The following is a 19,243-nucleotide window of genomic DNA, read 5'->3' on the forward strand; positions in this document are numbered from 1 at the left end:
TCACGGTCTAACTGCATCAGCTAGCATTCTGCCAGGTGGTACAGGTGAAAGAACCCCAGGTCATTAGCATTATTGAAACAGTGACATCAGCACTGAAGGATTGATTCAGTCTCAAGGAAGGTGATTAAAAAAAAGACCTTAAACTACATACTTTATATGTGGGGAGCGGGTGTGGCAGCAGTCCCAAAGGCGCCAGGGACTGCAGCTAAGTCATATGACTTGCACCTGACTTCCTCATATAAGACACAAACATCTTGAGTGCTGCGCAGGTGTACCAGGATACAGGTGAATCCAATTTGGTGGAGATTTGCCCCTGCTGCCCTGATTAGCTGACTGGCGAGGGGGCGTGGCCTGCAGTTCGTGGATGAGAGAGAGTATAAAAGGAGTGAGAGGCCCAGGGTTCGGGGGAGATATAAACAAGAAGAATCAGGACTGAATAAACTGCTGTTAGAAGGACTGGTGGTCGCGTCGTTCTTGCTGGTCGAGAGCAGGCGCGACAATACTCTTACACGCCGCGACCGGCCAGGAAGAACGCAACAAACCGGAATCTTCTGCGGCAAAAGCTTTATTGCTTACATCTTCAGGAGCAAGAGAGCAAGAGAGCAAGAGCTCTATTGCTTACATCTTTAGGAGCCAGAGCGCAAGAGAGCAAGAGCAAGAGCTCTATTGCTTACATCTTTAGGAGCCAGAGCGCAAGAGAGCAAGAGCAAGAGAGAGAATGATGAAACCCCGTCCCTTTTAAGGAGAATTATCCTCCGCCTAGGACGTGTCGCTCCCTGATTGGCTGCAGCCCATCGGCCGAGTTGTCGTCACGGGGAAGGCAGAGCACATGGAGTGGAGAACTACCCTTGGCACATGCGCAGATTATTTGTTTACCACTTAGAACACAGGATGTCAGCGCCATCTTGCAATGGCGAATGTGAGGGCGGCTTCCCACATTTATATTCTAGGAAGTACTTAAAGAGGGGAGTTTGAAGTAGTCTGATACAACAACATGATAAACATAAAAGCTAAAACATGACAAGCAACACACATTTGCTATCATTGTCCCAAAGAAATTGATGCCATTCAAGCTACTCAAATTTTTGAAAAGAAAAATTATCTTTAATCTTACTCATTGTTACACACTGCTACACTGAAGTGAAAAACAGAAAAGTGGGGCACAGTGTACAAAACAAACATGAACATAGAAAGTGCTAGAACAAGATGAACTTGCTCTCTGAGTTCTAAAACGGCCTTGCAAGGTTCATGTGTTTTGCTTTAATCAGCAAGTGTTTCCCTGAGCATTGGTGATTAAGTTTGGCATAAAGCTAAGCAGAGAGGAATGTAAGAAGCATATTATACGGTCCTTGGCCATCAGTAGTTTATAATCTAGCCATGCATGGCTATAAAGATGCACTTACAAATTCCAGGACTTTAAAGCGAGAAGTCATCCTGGAAAGCCAAGCATCATGACTGTTCAATAGCCTTGCCATCACTCACAACAGCTTTGGCCTCTCTTCTCCTGAGACTGTAGCTCAAGACCTAGCTTCAACACCAGAATTATTCACCAAGGTTGCTTCTTGCTGACTTGGGATTATTTGAGAATGTCAAATCCACCCTGAGAGCCAACTCTGGCCATGCCCAATGACCTTCAAATGGAGGCCCGTGGCATTACTCGGCAGAGAGTGAGCGGGGCGTGGGGTGGGGTCCAGGTGCCTCTGCATCTCCACTGCATCTGATGAGCATGCTCAGGAGTGACATGTCACTACAACTGAAGGGATACCACTCATAGATGCTCAGCAGCCAGAAGAGCAGGGTAGGCTGAAGACAGCAGCAAGAAAGGTTCCAGGTGGGGCTTGTGGCTAATTCCTCCTGTCTTGTCACTTCAGAGTTCTCTTTCATTGCTTCTTATGCATCTGGCTTTGATAGGGAAGGACAGAAAGGTCTTCCTGAGGCTGGCAGCAGATTCTCCCAGTATTCTCGTCTAGCCCTGGGTTTGGAAAATATGCACCATTAAGTTAAAAATCCAAAGTACAAATTCTCTCCCTCTCTCTCTCTCTCCTCTCTCTCTCTCTCTCTCTCTCTCTCTCTCTCTCTCTCTGTGTGTGTGTGTGTAAGAAGGAAGGAAGGAAGGAAGGAAGGAAGGAAGGAAGGGAGGAAGGAAGGGAGAGATATCAGACTAAGGTAGAACTTTTGTTTCAACATACAGCCAGAAGAACTGTGCATATTTCAGCCAGAAGCTTTTTCACAATTGTGCATGTGATATGTATGTGTACATATATGTATATATGTTCATGAGCATATGTGTGTATGTGTATATGCATGTACTCACACTCAGAGGCCAGCTGTCTTCCACAGCTGTTTTGCACCTTATTTTTTGAGATCTTTTATAAAATGCACATGAATTTAGCTGGCCAGTGGTGCTGGTTTCCCTGGCACCAAAACCAAGACTGCAGATGTGTGCTTGGCTTTTTATCTGGGTTCTGGGGATCTGAACTCAGGCCTTCAGTACTTTCTTTTTTTTTTTTTTTTTTTTTTTTTTTTTTTTTTTTTTTTGGTTTTTTTTTCGAGACAGGGTTTCTCTGTATAGCCCTGGCTGTCCTGGAACTCACTCTGTAGACCAGGCTGGCCTCGAACTCAGAAATCCGCCTGCCTCTGCCTCCCGAGTGCTGGGATTAAAGGCGTGCGCCACCACACCCGGCTTCCTTCAGTACTTTCATAGCAAACCATAGTTACTGACTGATCCATCTCCATAGGCCTGTTTCTGTTGGAGTGATGTTTTTGTGCCCTGTGTGAAGATATGTCTTTGTGGGGTGGAGAGCTGTACACAGACAGCCTGGTCCCCCAGTTGAGCACAGACCTTGAACCCGGGTGACCTGGTGGGTGGTGACTTCCGCCTGCATGGGACACCAGGTGTTTCGGCCATATCTCCTGGGCCCCTGGCTTCTGTCACAGCTACAGCCTCCCACAGCCCCCTGCAGAGAGGTATGTGGCCATCTGACACTTAGGCAGTGCCACCAAGCTGCTGGTATTCTGTCTGGACTCTACTCCCACAGTTACCTGGCAACAGCCAGGATGGCCCAGCCCACTATAAAAGGAACTGCTTGCCCCTCCTCGCTCTCTTATTCTCTTGCGCTTACTCTTGCTTCCTTGTTCCCCCTCTTTCCACCTCCCCCCCCCCCCAGCCCCCACGCGGCCATGGCCTACTCTCTCCCTCTCTCTGCCTTTCTACAATAAATGCCTTAAAACCATGGACAGCCTCTTCTCATGGGGATCCAGTGCAGTGCTGGAGCAACGGAGCAGGTCTTTCCCTAACAAGCAGCAAGTTTAACCTCCCACTGGGAGGCCTCCCTCCTGCGAGGGCTGCCAACCAAGCCAAGCAACCTCCCCGCTGAAAGACTCTCCTTGTCCCTGTGGTCACTACTGGCGCTCTCTCCTCCCTGTCCCTTTCCATTCGGCCCGGACCAGAGTCTGCACACACACACACACACACACACACACACACACACACACACACACACACTCACTCCATTCTCAGCTCTTCCTCGAAATCTAGCAGCGTCTGCCGTGCCCAAGACTGAGAACCTGACATCCCTGGCCTCCATGCGGCCCAGGGACCCCAGAACCAGCTCTTCTGTGGTACCCAGCGGCATCTGTGGTGCCTAAGAGTCTGAGCCCAACTCTAGTAGATCCTTGGGGACCTCGGACTGTGCCTTCCCCACCCCTAGAGCCAGGTCCTTTGGGTCCTGCTGGCTGGGCCCAACGCCTGTCTGGTGGTGGCGTGGGGAGGCGAGCAGTCAAACCTTCCTGTGTCCTGCCTCGCCCAGCGGCCCTAGCCCGGAGCAGACACGGGAGCCCATTTTTGACCCACATGTCTCTGTCCTTCTTTGCCTACCTAAGGCACCTTCTCATTGATTAAAATAAAAAAAAAATTATAGCCTATAGCAAAAGGCAGGATCTTAAGAGGGACATCGGTAGAGAGAGGGACTCTGAGAAAGAATTAGAGATGGAAGATTGGCCAACAAAACAATTGGACTTATGAAACTGAGGAGAGATAACCAACTAGCCACGTGGCAGAACTTAGATTAGTATAAACGGGATAATAAGAGTTGTAAACTAGTTGGGAATAAGCTTAGCTTAAGGCTTAGGAATAAATAAATGAATTTAGTCCCCAGCACATTATTCATGGCAAGGGCAGGCATAGAAAAACCCAGAAGGTTCCATGTTTCCATCCTTTATCCTCTTACTGGTCGCTAGGCTTCCGGACACCTTTCAGAAAGAATGTATTTCCTTTATAGGCATTATTATTCTTAGTGTTGTTGTTGTTATTATGATTATATTTCATGCTGAAATATCCAGCAAAGTCTTCCTAACTCTACTCAGAGTTTTAGCAAATCGAGAAGTTGTGGAGACAATTTTAAACTTAATGAGACAAACAATAACTCTTCCACAAAGTAACCAAGAACAGAGAACAAATAACTTCTCACAGCATCCCCCACTTTAGGAAACTTAGGAGAAAGCTTAATACGTTTTTATGACACAATGCCAGAACTTGTGGTTTATAATGGCCTCTGTGAATAGGACTTCCTACAGACATTAATTGCTTTAAGAATTCAGGGTTTGGGGGTACTTAACTTTGTTGGCTTATAACTTTTCAGGGTGCATAGGTGATGGCAACTAAAATAAGCTATTTTCATTTATTTAAACTTATAATCATCCCCAAAGCATCCTTCCTCTGTCTTTGGATTACATTTGCATTTAGCACATTTTTATGAATCCTGCCTGTGCAAAACATCATCTCTGACAGACACCTGCAGAAAGGTTTGGCAATGGTTTCTTCAGCTCTCATCAAGATGGGCAAAGAAGATGTATTTACTACCTGACATTACTGAGTAAGCAGGAGTCCCTGAGAAGGTAGCTCAAGCACAACCAATGGAGAAAATGGAGAGGAGATGGCATTGCATGGATAGATATGGAAAGCGAGAACGAACAGAACAGATACGCAGTGAGCCACAACGGAACAAAGCTCACAGGCCCCGAGAGAAACGTCTTTAAAAATAAAGTGATTGTAACAGATAGGATAACTTACAATCTGGAGGAGATGAAGGCCTGTGATTTTTCTTTTAACCGTGATAAGTTATTTAGAAATTCCTAGAAAGCCAGATGTCACACAGCACAAAGAATGTCAGTCCAGTCATAAAGTTAATTTACATCTGTCAAGAATTTGGACGACCAATGAAGTGTAAGAGAGAAGAGTCCGCCACACCTGGATGCATTTCCCTTCGTGTGGTTCACGGTTTGCAGAGTGAGACTGTTGCTTGTATGACAAGCGTAATGATGCTGTAAATGCCATAATCTGGCTTTGTATTTTTAGAAGAAACCTACAGATTAAAAGACCAGAAGACTTCATGGTGATTATAGAATAGGATGTAGTTGTTAAATGTTAGTAAATACTAATGATATAACTCCAAGTAGCTGAAGAATGGGGCCAGGGGGATCACTAGTAGAAAGTGCTTACCATACATACAAGCATGGGTTCAAGCCTCAGCTCCCATGTACGCCAAGTGTGGCGGTGTGTGCTTGTAATCCCAGTGCTAGGGAGGCAGAGTCAGGCAGGGCTCACTAGCCAATCACAGCAGAGACAGGCAGATACAGGAGGGGCTCACTAGCCAATCACAGCATAATCTAATTGGCAAATTACAGGTGCCCATGAGAAACCCCGTCTCAGAAAGCCAAGGTGGATGGCACTTGAAGAATAACACCCAAGGTTGTTCTATGGTTCCACAAGCACCAGAATGCTCTTACACACACACACACACACACACACACACACACACACACACACACACACTGGGGGGAGAGGGTGCCCAAAAAGTAAAAGAGAAACACATAATATATATGTGTATGAAATATGTAATATATAAGTATATAAGTATATACACACACACACACACTCTCTCTCTCTCTCTTACACACATGGTGGGGAGAGGGTGCCCAAAAAGTAAAAGAGAAACACATAATATATATGTATGAAATATGTAATATATAAGTATATATATATGTATATATACATATATATACACACACACACATAAAAGGAGCAAGAAGAAAGGGGTTTTAATATTTTTACCATAAAGAAATGATAATTATTGGAGGAGATAGCATTGCGTTGCATGTTGGTTTATCCTGACTTGTGTATATGTGTGTTCAATGTGTACATGTATAGAAACATCATGTGGCATCCATAAGCATTTGTAATTTTTGTACTACTAAAAACGTATTTTGAAACCAATCAATATGATCACAAGAGTTAGGGTTTTTTGGGTGTGCGTGTGTGTGGCAGGGGTAATTAAGTCACAAGGGTGGAGCCCTAGTGAATGGGTTTAGTACTCTTCCTTTTTTAAACAACAACATTTATTTATTTATTTTATGCATAAGAGTACACCACCATTGCTCTCTTCAGACACACCAGAAGAGGGTACCAGACCCCATTACAGATGGTTATGATCCACCATGTGGTTGCTGGGATTTGAACTCAGGACCTCTGGAAGAGCAGTCTGTGCTCTTAACCGCTGAGCCATCTCTCTGGCCTGGGATTAGTACTCTTATCCAAGAGGCTCCAGAGAGCCTGCCTTGACCTTACTATTTATGAAAGTCCTCAGCAGAAAGCCACTCTCTGAGAAAGTGAGACATTTGTCGAATACTGCATCTACTGGCAGCTTGGTTTTGGACTTTAGAACTCTATCAGAAACAAATTTTGGGGTTGCTTGCTTGTTTTGAGAAAAGGTCTCATTTTGTAGCTGTGGCTAGTCTGGAGCTTGCTATGTAAGACCAGGCTGGGCTTGAACTCTCTGAGACTCTGCATGCCTGTGTTTCAGGAGAGCTTTGATTAAAGGCATAGGTCACTATTCTCCACTCTCTGGTTCTAAGTGGATGTAGTTTATGAGACACCCAGTTGATGGGATTTCCTTAGAGTGGTCTGAGCAGACCAGGCCTCTCCTGGAAATGGAGAGGGGCAGCTTGCTTGCTTCCTTCTGTTTCACCTTGACCCTGCTTGAGTTCTCATGCCTTGTTCACGTGTGTGTTTGCAGCAATACATTGAAGGGGCTAGCTAGGAATTACCAGTGCAACCTAAACGCAGCCCTACCTTGCTCTGATCCAGGGTTTGGTGTGCATGTTCAGACCACTTCCCCAGCTGCCATGTTTCTCTGAAGCCGGTGGCAAAAATCCCCTTTCTGGGGCCAGTTCCTCTGCAATCGCCCTGATGTGGTAGGGCTCAAATCCGCAGCAGCCGCCAATGTACCTGATCCCCAGGTTGTAGGCCTCTCTGGCGTATTTTTGAATATCCCATCTGGTGGCAACTCTTGGCTCCAGGCCTGGAATACAATGATTATGTTGTTTCTGTTACCACCTCTGTTGTGGTTTAATGTGAAATGTCCCCCATGGGATCCTATGTTTGGATACAATGTCCCCAGCTATGGAATACTGGGAAATGTTGTGAAACCTTCAGAGGGAGAGGCTTGTTAGAGGAAGTGGGTCACCTTAGGCAACCCCCGATCCTGTTCTCATTCAGTTTCCCAGCTAGGGAGGTGATGTGACCAGCGATCTAACACTCCTGTGGTGGCCACGCCTTCCCACTGGGATGCACCACATCCCCTCCAACTCTGAGCCACAACAAATTCTTCCTCCCTAAAGTGGCTTCTGCTCAGGTATTTGGTGAGAACAGAAGAGTGACCAGCGCAGCTCCATCTTTTAAACAGCAGGTTCCTGACTGGTTGGGTTTTTCCTCCATCTCACCCCACCCCCCACGCCCATCCCAGCTTAAAAAAAAAACAAAAAACAAAAAACTAACATAAATGCCAGAAAGATTATGCATTCTTTGGGTAGCTTCTGTTTGGTTAATACTGAAAGTTCTTCTCTTACATGGCTTTATGCTGTAAAATTGTATCAACTTAATCACAGTAAGGGACTTTATACAAACCCCAACTTACCAAAGGGATACTCTGGGAGGTCCACAAACCCTCCCTTGCCACAGTCCGGTGTGTGGAAGCCCAAGCACTGGACCATAAGGTGAGCCTGCAGGCTGGCATCTCTGAGGCCCTCTTTCATGAGCTTCATGGTCTGCAAGCTAGTCCAGGGCCCAAACCGGCAGTTGACCCCAATGATGTCCGCCCCTGTGCAAGGCAATTAAGAACCAGTGCAACTTACGGTGCGTTCCTTTGCTTGGTCATTCTTTTTGTAACAGTTAGGAGCCAAGCTGGCTGTGGCGCATGCCTGTAATTCCAGCATCAGATAGCAGGGCGGTCACACACTCAACACTGGCCTGTGTAGGCTACAATGATTAGAAATGATTCAATTTCATTTCCAATCAATCAATCTTAGAAGCCAGTTTAGCGGTTAGTCACACTAGGATCTATAGACTTTTCCTTTTTGTTCTTTTATTTCTCTGACAATATTAAGCCAGTTTTCTGCACTCCCCAAGCAGCCACTGAACTGCCATTGGACACGGGACACTTTACCTGCACGCGCCAGCTTCACCGCACACTCTCCAGGTGTCACGTCGTGCATGTCCCCCTCTGGGCCGATGCACATGGTCACAGCCACAGGTGCCCCCACCTCTCTCAAGACTTCGACAGCCCATACAGCTTCTTCCACATGCTCAAAATACTAGAAGATAGCACTTTTAAAAATCAGCCTCAATTAAAGTAGACTTCTGAATGGCAAATCCCAAATGCTGTAAAACTTGTTATAAAGATGACCAAGTATATAGTATGTGAAACAGCTTTGGAGAGGTGTGTCTCCATTAGATTATGCGAACAGTGGCTGTCTGAGTAAACATCTCAATTCCTCTAATCAGAATATCCGGGGTTTTATTTGCAGGTCAGTATTTGGTAACACTGTGACTGTTAGTAAAACAAAAACCATACCATTTTAAAGGTTGGCTTTAAACGACAGCTATATATTTAAAATAAAAAATTTGAAAGAACAAAATCTTTCGTCACCAGAAACCCAATGTGCTATCCCTTGCACCACAGAACCACCTATGAACAAACATTTTACTTAGTTGATTTGGGGATCATCTTTTACGAAACTGGGGTTGGCTCTGGAAACATATCTTACCATGTATTATACTTTACAGTGTTTTTATATCATTTCTGGGTAGGATTCCTAGGCAGTTCCTAAAGCACAAAGGGAAAGGTGGAAAGATGTTCCCAGAAGGTTAGACTAAGGAGCATGAGATGGAGTGTCTGTGCGTCCTTGCTGATGGTGGCTACCGTGGTCTGTCTGCTGAACCCATGTCAGCTGGAGGGATGCGTCCCAGGAGCCTCCTTTGCTACCGCCATTAAAAGAGTGGCCTACCCTCCTTAGAATTGGGAACAAAACACCCATGGAAGGAGTTACAGAGACAAAGTTTGGAGCTGAGATGAAAGGATGGACCATGTAGAGACTGCCATATCCAGGGATCCACCCCATAATCAGCATCCAAACGCTGACACCATTGCATACACTAGCAAGATTTTATCGAAAGGACCCAGATGTAGCTGTCTCTTGTGAGACTATGCCGGGGCCTAGCAAACACAGAAGTGGATGCTCACAGTCAGCTAATGGATGGATCACAGGGTTCCCAATGGAGGAGCTAGAGAAAGAACCCAAGGAGCTAAAGGGATCTGCAACCCTATAGGTGGAACAACATTATGAACTAACCAGTACCCCGGAGCTCTTGACTCTAGCTGCATATGTATCAAAAGATGGCCTAGTCGGCCATCTCTGGAAAGAGAGGCCCATTGGACACGCAAATTTTATATGCCCCAGTACAGGGGAACGCCAGGGCCAAAAAGGGGGAGTGGGTGGGTAGGAGAGTGGGGGTGGGTGGGTATGGGGGACTTTTGGTATAGCATTGGAAATGTAAATGAGCTAAATACCTAATAAAAAATGGGAAAAAAAAGTGGCCTAAAATCACTGGACAAGAGCCAGCAGCAACCTCCCTGTGTCTTCACTTTTCTGTTTGTTTGTTTTTGTTTTCCTAGACAGGGTTTCTTTGTATAGTCCTTGGCTTTCCTGGAACTTTCTCCGTGGACCAGGCTGGCTTTGAACTCTGAGATCTGCTTGCCTCTACCTCCCCAGTGCTGGGATTTAAGGTGTGTGTCACCACACCAGGTTTCTTTCTTTGCTCTTAAAAGAAATTCTACAGACTTCCATTGGGGAATGAGAAAGATAATCAGGTCAGGCTCGGAAACCAGTGGCACTATGTTCTGGAGAACACAGTTCTAGGAACACAGTTTCCCAGAATCTATAGCAAGACGCAGACAGCCCTGGGTCTTAAGGCGGTTTGTACTAGCACACAGAGTGATGGAAAAACGGTAGTTGGACAGCTATTTTTGTTGTTGTTGTTCCAAGACCTGAGTCGAGGGCTTGATACCTGGCAGGAACAACTGTGCTGGGAAATCTGGAAGAGAAAGGAGAGTTTTTCATATCCTGTCAGAGACCAGCTGTTATGGCTTAGATATGGAATGTCCTCCAATAGGTTCCTATTGTGAAGGCTTGGAACTCAGCTGGTGGAGCCAACACTGAGAAGGGAATGGACCACAAGGGCTGTGACTTCATTGATGTTTTTCGATGTGGGTAGATTCATAATTTGACAGCATCTTTGGGCAGTAGTAGGAAGTGGGGTCTTGTAGGAGGAAGTAGGTACTGGAGGTGTCCCTTTGAAGGCCATCTTGCCTCTGGCTCCTTCCTTCTGCCCCCTCCATTTCCTGGTTACCCAGCCTTATGTTGCCACACCCTCCACCATCACATTTCTGCCGGGACTACAGACTACGTGACCTAGAGCCAGCTGGCTGAGGACTCCACCTTCAAAACCATGAGCCCAAATGATTCTTTTCTTCTCTTAAGTGTTCTTTTGTCTCGGGTACAAATCTCAGCAATGGCAATAACAACAAAAACTGACTTAATATATCAGTCCTTTTCTTTAAATTGCCATTCATATGTGATAGGCCAAGGAGTAGCAGAGAAACATGGAGAAAGGCCTGATGGAGAAGGCAATTATTACTCGGTGTCATTGTTAGTGAGCTCTGGTGAACCTGAGCGGCCATCAGCCTGCTAGACCTCACTCTCCCGACCCTCTCTACCCCTCCCCATGCTTTCCAGCCTGGCTTCTGAGGGAAAGGATATATCCTAAGCCTCTGCCCTTCCTTTTCTCACCATATTGTCCCCTAAGTCAGTTACTGCAACCACTTAAACCTCAGAAAGCAAAGCTTACAGAGAGGCATGCCACAGGTCCATCCCTTGCCTCACAGAGAACCCATCACGCAGATGGCAGAGCATTGCCTGGACTGTAGTGTAACCTAAACCGCTGACCATCCATCCTCACAGAGGCAATGAGGGCAGCTCAGTCCAGTTCCTCTAAGCCCAGTCTTACCTCTGCAATCAAGAAGTCCACATTTTTCCTGGCAAAAACTTCTAGCTGTAGTCGAAAAATGTTTTTAATTCTAGTTTCATCCTTGTGGTACTTGTAGAGTGATGTCTGGCAGATGCCCCCTGCCACCAAAGCACCCCCTCCACCAGCCACCTCCTGGGCCAGGTCACAGGCAGCTGCATTCACAGCTTCCCACTGAGAACAAGAGCAGAAACACGAGCCTGCTGTTATAAATATACAATAAGACAAGTCACAAAGGGAGCAAGTCAAGCCTGCCAACTGCCATTGAAGAAGGATTGAGCATAGCCTCCTGTTATCAGTAACTCCTGTGTGAGTGTGTGTGTGTCTGTGTGTCTGTGTGTGTGTGTGTGTAACATGTACTTGTGGAGGCCAGAAGTCAACACTAGGTGTCTTCTACAATTGCTCTCTGTGTCATTTTTTGAGACAGGTCTCTCACTAAGTCTGGATCTTATGGATGTAGCTAGCTTGGCTGGACAAAGAGCTCCAGGGATCTGTCCACCCCCAACCCTGATGATGGAGTTACACATAGGTGTGCACCAATGAAATTGGCTTTTACATGGGTCCTGGGGGTCCAGACTCAGTCTTGGTACTTATATAGCAAGTATTTTATTGACTGAGCCATTTCCTCAGCCCCAGAAGTGACTTCATAGTCCCATTATTACTATTATCCACACTGGATTTTTAGACTAATTATGACGTATAGTGGCTCTTGTTCTCCTCCTCCTCCTCTTCCTCCTCTTCCTTCCTTGGTGTGGTGTATGGGTATTTTGCCTGCTCTTATGTCTGTGCACTGTATATGTACCTGGTGCTTTTGGAAGCCCAAAGAGGCATCAGATCCTCAGGGACTGGCATTACAGATCGTTGCAAGATGCCATGTAGGTACTGGGAATTGAATCTGGGTCTTCTGGAAGAACAACAAGTGCTCTTAACCATTGAGCCATGCTTCGGTTCCACCACACTGGATTTTAATAACTTTATTTTTTTTCTCCTCTCTGACAGATCACGAGCCTCTTCAGAGGAGGGTCTTAGCCTTTATATCATCTTTCTACTTAGCACAGAGAACACCATAATGATAATCCTTGGATAACCACTTAGTGGTTCCCGTTTAGTGGGAACCAATATGTGGGTTTCTCGAATGAACAGAAGCATACATAAGTCACTTATCATTAACAGTTGGTTTCACAAATGTTTCTCCATTCTTCATCCCATCTGCTTTCCTGACAGGTCTGAATATTATTATCTTTTCCCAGAGTTAAAGCCAATGTAGCATGCAGGGATGGTCTTACATGAAGTCACACAGGCGGGAGACAGCAAAGTTGGCTTGGTTGTTGTCATTTGTAAGTCAGTGCTAAGTTCCAAGTACCTCCCATTCTCCAGAAAGATAAGGGGGAGGGGGGGGAAGAACAATACAGAATGAGAAGTGTGGAGAGCTTGGCAGGAATCTGACATTGGCCATGACAAGGAAGTAAGTTCAGGCAGGAATCTAATTTTAGGCTAGAACTGAGAAGTAGTTTCAGGCAGGAATTTTAATCTTAGGGTAGAACAAGAGAAGTAGGCTTCAGGCAAGATTTTGGGCTTGGACAAAGAAGTGGGCTCAGGTATTTCTGACAAGCCCTTGGAAACAACTGTCCCGGGAGTAATCGCAGGACTTTGCTTACTGCCTCGCTTGTTCCTCATTGTACTGCCCACCCTTAATACCTGCATGTCATTAAAATGGTATAAAAGCAAATTGGGAAAAACTAAACCTGCCTAAGGCTCAGAACTGGCTGGGATCATGCTACAATATTGTTTAATTGTCTTTTTTACTTTTAATCCTCACTCTTGCGCTGGAGAACCTGTTGACTGACTGAGTGGGCTTGGTCAGGAAAGGTTTAAAAAAAAATGATCTAGCCAAATGTTCTTTCTACTCAAAACACCTCTGAAGGGCTTCATCACCATTTCAACAGTCAGCTCTACCTGGTCTTGTCCTCTTCCACCTATACTGACAATATTTTGATTCACACACATCTGTAGAATGGTGAATTCATGGGAGTGCGATGTGATCTGGTAACTAGTGCAGTGACCCAGGAGTGTAATCATTCTTTCTGTTCCTTTGTGGGTTCTTTCTTCTTCCACCCTTCTCCACCCTTTCAAAACCTCCAACACTAGATAGGAGAGAAAAAAGGATAGAGGGGAAAGGGGTGTTGTTATCATTAGGCTATGTCCTGCTGATTAGGGGTGCCGAGTTCCTTAAGCAACTTGGATCTTCACTGTTGAGATATCTAGTTTCTTCTTGTTTCTTCTTTGTGTATGAGTACTTAACAAACCACAACCAACCACCAACCACAAATCCAACCACCACCACCAGAACCTTACCTTTCAGGGCCCTAACATTTAAATACCCTTTCATAAGATCCCCAGAATTCCAAGTCACAATTGCAGACTATCTGTAGCTAGCAAAATCACACCCCTGCTAGAGCACGAGACAAATCATAGTCATCTGTCGTGGACAGTCTGGAGCAGCCCCATTTAACCCCACACCTGGGATTAAAATGGAAACACATTCCCATAATATTTCTATGCTTTTTAAAGAATCCAACATTCTTACTATGTGAGGGCCATTTTCATCACCATGCACGAGAAGTTCCATACCCTGTAGCTGCTCCCTACCCACACCCAGTTACCTTGCTGGCCATATTGTCTTCAGTAGCAGAAAAGGTGAATGTCTGCAAGACATCAGCTCCCGCTCTCAAGAATTCTGTGTGAAGTTGACGAACTGCCAAGCAGTTAAAATTTCAATTACAAAATCAAATTCCAGAAGCAGATGTTCTCAGTAGCAGTTCCCACTCTCCTTCTCTTCCCTCCCTACCAGACCATATTTCAAGCCTAGAAATGATAAAGTGACAGGCTAATGTCATCGCTGTGACAGTACAGCATGCACTATGGAGCAGTCTACAGGGTCCTGCTCACCTGTCTCAAGTAGGTTCCATGCAGATATAGAGGCCTGGATGGCTCCCTGTTCTCTCACCCCCTGTCTAGAGTTTTTTGACACAGTAATATGTGAAGCATGCTGCTGGCCTATTATCATCATCATAGGAAGAGTGAAGAAGCTCACACAGGGGCAGCCCATGCATGATACCCATAACAGGCTGATGCAACAGTGAGTATGTGGTAAGCAGCCCTGGCTGCCCCTAGTCTCTCAGTCACCACTCTGAGGTTGGGGGTGTAGCTCAGTTGGTAGAAAGCTTCCTTAGATTCATAATGCCCTGGATTTGATCCCCAGCACCCTGTAAAGCAGGTGTGGCAGCTCACACCTGGAATCTTAGCACTCAGGTAGAGGCAGGGGTCATCCTTAGTGTGATGGTTTGAATATCCTTGGACCAGGGAGTGGCACCATCTGGAGGTGTGGCCTTGTTAGAATAGGTGTGACCTGGTTGGAGGAGGTGTGTTACTGTGGGTGTGGGCATAAGATCCTCACCCTAGTTGCCTAGAAGTCAGTCTTTAACTAGCAGCCTTTGGATGAAGATGTAGAACTCTCAGCTCTGCCTGTGCCATGCCTGCCTGGATACTGCCATGCTCCTGCCTAGATGATAATGGACTGAACCTCTGAACCTGTAAGCCAGCCTCAATTAAATGTTGTTTTTAATAAGACTTGCCTTTGTCATGGTGTCTGTTCACAGCAGTAAAGCCCCAACTAAGACACTTAGTTACACAGCTAGCTAGCTTGAGGATGGCCTAGGATGTATGAGACCCTGTCTAAAACAACAAAAAAGAAAAGAAAGAAAAGAAAAGAAAGCCCCCCTCTACTACTTTTCTTCCTGACCATCACCCTCTCCTGGCTAATTCCTCATTTTCAGTTTAGTTAAAAGATCTTCCAAACATAAGAACAAAGTGAAAAATACCTATGAGGCACTGGAGAAGCAATGCTTCTCTGGTCTCCACCAAAAGCAAGAATCTGGGCAAACTGGGGAAATTGAAGTAATGGCCACAAAGCTCTAAAGATGCGTGGACAGCTCTTGGGGGTAAACCCATCTATCCTCAAAACTGGCCCACATCCCTATCCCATGCAGCAGACAAAGGAACAGGTCTCAGTGAGGTCAAGGAACTTGTTTAAGGTCACACGGCTGGTCTGGGGAAGAATCAGGCAAAGACCCCATCTTTGCATGACGTACGCCCATGGGAATGAAATCAGGTAGACTCAAAACCTGTATTTCCAGTGTGTGTCCTGACCTCCTATTGTATTCTTTGGCTTTATTTCCCCCACTCTAGGAAAAACAACCAAGCCCGGTAGAGTTAAAGCACCAACCAATTGCAATGGTTTCTACGTCTGACTCTTGTATTTTCATTCTTCTCCAAGTCAGGAAGATGAGGGGGAGGGTTACATTTTTTCGAAGTCTGGTCCCCACAGCCTGGCTGTCTGCATCATTGAGCTGGTGATGGCCATCAGCCATTATCACCATGGCCACGATCGTTATCTGCCATGCACAACCTTCTGCAGGATGAGTCTAAAGCCATCAGTGATTTTTGCTAACCTAAGGGAATGCTTAAATAACTACAAGAAAAATATTCAAGGAATGAAATTTGAACTGTATATATTAAACAGTGCTTGTTCAAGAAGCTATGAGTGAGAAGAGAGACAGAGAGATATAGAGACAGAGGCAGAGGAGGAAACAGAGATATTTTCCCTTGAGCTTCAGTCCACACAACTGCCATGACCTTCGCTTCTTGGCAGTTCTGCAAGGAAAGCAATTCTTACAAATGCTTGCCATTATGCCTTGATTTTCCCTCATGGTGTTTAAGCTGTTACTTGCACACACACTCCTCGTTGCTTTGGGCACTTACCTGCACTTGGATGTTCTACCACTGCTTCTGGAGTCCAAAGCCCCGCCTTCACGAAGCCTCTCTTTTCCAGAGTGAAGAGAAAGCCGCTGTCCCCAACCACCACCTCCCCGCTGTCCAGACGCTCCAAGATGCCCTGGGGAAGAGAACAGAGACTCACAGGCTCTCTCCACAACCCACCTTTTCTTTTAACGTCATTTCAAACTTTAAGAATGGCAGCCTTGTTTTTCTGCTGAAATTATATCTAAGAGTGTTTCAGAAGACATTATAGCATGGTTTCTGGGCAATCAAAATACCTGTCTTGTGCAACCAAGGAACTATGGGAACTGTTTTTCTCAACTAACACTTTCTGGGTCAAACTCTACTGAAAGGGCTGATTAACTTGACAGTCATGTTAGTTTTTCATGTCTGCTTTTCTCTGACAATGTATTAGGGTTTGGGGGTACAATATCTTCAATTTAAACCCCCAAACTCACAAGCTCCCTGGCTGTTCCGCATGGCCTCGTCACACTGCTGGCCAGTGAGTCAAGTGGAAGCCATCTTGTTTCCCTTTTCCCTTCTGACTGGAATGTCGTTATGACACCCAGGTACAGGGCCATCCTGTAGCTATGGTATCCTTAGCTACATGTGATGTCAGGTGGAGCCAACTGGTGCTGCGGTTTTCAAGACACCTACAGTAGCCACAGCAGTCATGTGTGGCCCACATTTTCATCAGTTTGAGAATCAGATTTAAGAGTGCACATAACAGTCCTTGAGGGGAAAACGGTTACTCTAGTGTTCTAGCTTAGGGCCCTTCTTGACAGGGAGAGTCAAGTAGAGAGGTGGTGAATTCCCTGTGGCAGTCCTGTCTTCTCATTCATTTCCAGTTTGGGCAGTACACCTATTGAGCGGAGAGTGAGGGCCTGGGGTTTCGTACACCTCCCTTCTGACTATATCAACCTGGACAACACCTCTGGATTTACCATCTGCACTCAGGGTGAGGCTGTTGATCCTCAGGGAGGCCATTTGCCCCAAGGGAGGCAGTTACAGAGTCAGTCGGCCTAGAACATCAGCCGCCATCTGCCATCTGCCCGGCTTCTCTGGCAGGGCAGCGTCCATGGTTTGAGGAATGGGGTGTGGGCATCAGCTGTCCAATTGCACAACAGCAGTCAAAGTCACTGGTGACCTGTCAGCTGAGGAGAGACAGAACCCTCCTTCTCTTCCAGGTACACATTAACAGGGCCACCATGTGATAATTGTGCTCTTTCAGGAGCAGAGTCCCCAGAGGAACAGGGACAGAATGCTTTCAAAACCTTTCTTTGGACTTTTTGTTTCTTTGTTTGAGACAGGGTCTCACTAAATAGCCCTGTGTAGCCTGATATAAACCAGGTTAGCCTCAAACTCAGAGACCTATCTGCCTCTGCTGCCTGAATGCTGAGATTAAAGGTGTATATCATTACACTGGCCCCATAAAAAGTGACTTATCCAGGAGTGGCGGTGCAGCCTTCAATCCCAGCCCTTGGGAGGCAGATGCAGGTGGATCTCTTTGAGTTTGTGTCTGGCCTGCTATAGAGAGAGTTCAACGCAGGGCTACAGAGTAAGACCCTGTCTGAACAGTAAAAATCTCTTGTAAAAATTAAAATTAAAAAGTGAATTATAGGGGTCACTAGATGATTTATTGAGTAAAGGTATGGGCTGTCAAATACTACAACTGAGTTCAGTCCCCAGTAGAATTTAATCCCTGGGTCCCATTTGTTAGAAGAGGCAAACCTACATCTGCAGATTGTTCTTTGACCTCTACAGGCACATCATAGTGTGCACATACCCATACAGATACACAATACATAAATGCACACATAAATTTAATAAAATTAATTTTTAAAAGTGAATTATAAAAAAAATGACCATACAGAATCTCAGATGAAGGAAGCAGTAGTGTTCTTCACATTTAGAAGAAGAAAGTCTTTTTATTAATTTCACTTTCTACACTTTAGCTTCTATCACTAGAGAGCATCTCTTCTTCCGACCCTGACTGGTTCTCCATCTGTGTGTGGGCAATTACTGTCGCACAGTTAGGGTGGATCTGAGACCTCTCAGTCCTCTCTCACTTGGAGCTGTTAATGGCTGACTAACAACTTAGCAAGAGATTGAACCCTGGGCTTTACTAAGATCACTATCCTATGCCACCTCTGTTCCCAGTTTCTCAGCATTCAGAAAGCAACAGTACCCCAGGCCTCTGAATTATGTGTTCAGGTGGGCTGTTGGGGGTGGGGGGTCCTGGGAGGCCCCTTTTCCTAGTTCACACCTTTCTAGTTGTTTGACTGTCCCTTGCTGCCACAAGAAGTCCTCAAAGCTGTGGGAAGCTGCCATGGGGAAGAGCCAGTGCGCGTGTCTGCTGAAGGCAACAGAGTGGACCCCCACACCCACCCCTGCGAACTGCATGGTAGCCTTGCTTCCCCGGCAGGTGTGAAGCCGCAGGTGGAGGTTGATGCACTTACAAACTCATGGAAACTGACAGGAACACCGGCAGACGAACCCCCTGGGGATGCTGCCTGCGTGCCCTTAAGCAAGAAAAAGGATCCCTCTTCTGTGAACACTGACTCTGAGCAGGTCGCCTGACTCTCCTGGGCCTCAGTTTCTTCACCCGCTAACTGGGGATACCAGGGAACGCAGAAATTCTGAGCTGGGTGAGGGCTCCAGGAATGCTAATCCACACGCGATCTAAACTGAGGCTCTGGACCGCCCAGCCCCCTTGCTGAGCTAAGTTAAGACCTTAGGTTTTGTTTAGTAGCTGAAGCAGGATTCGAACTCCTCGAAGAAAGGAAGAAAGCGACTTGACTGACACTCACCTTCTTGGCTCGAGTGCTTCCAGCTGGTGCCATGTCGCCGCCGCTGTACAGGCGCGGGTCCCGGTGGCACCGGTCCTGGAGGCGCTGCGCTGCTGGAGCCCGCCCCTCCGTGGGATGACCCATCCCCTCCCCCAACCCCCACCCCACCTCCACCCTCTCTACCTCCCTCCTAAGGCCG

General features: G+C 46.2%; 1 protein-coding gene across 1 annotated transcript; it reads right to left on the reverse strand.

Moving 5' to 3' along the window:
• Positions 1–924: 924 nt before the first annotated feature.
• On the reverse strand, positions 925–19,130 carry Bhmt2 (betaine-homocysteine methyltransferase 2). The gene is made up of 8 exons (NM_022884.2): positions 19,066–19,130; positions 16,241–16,373; positions 14,083–14,174; positions 11,402–11,593; positions 8,502–8,649; positions 7,974–8,156; positions 7,130–7,358; positions 925–1,972 (listed from the first exon to the last, which is right to left on the reverse strand). Exons 1-8 carry the CDS (start codon positions 19,096–19,098, stop codon positions 1,891–1,893), a joined length of 1,092 nt encoding a protein of 363 aa, NP_075022.2. The 5' UTR covers positions 19,099–19,130; the 3' UTR covers positions 925–1,890.
• Positions 19,131–19,243: the final 113 nt, after the last annotated feature.

This window comes from Mus musculus, chromosome 13 (assembly GCF_000001635.26).
Source record: "Mus musculus strain C57BL/6J chromosome 13, GRCm38.p6 C57BL/6J".
In the NCBI taxonomy this organism is placed as follows: Eukaryota; Metazoa; Chordata; class Mammalia; order Rodentia; family Muridae; genus Mus; species Mus musculus.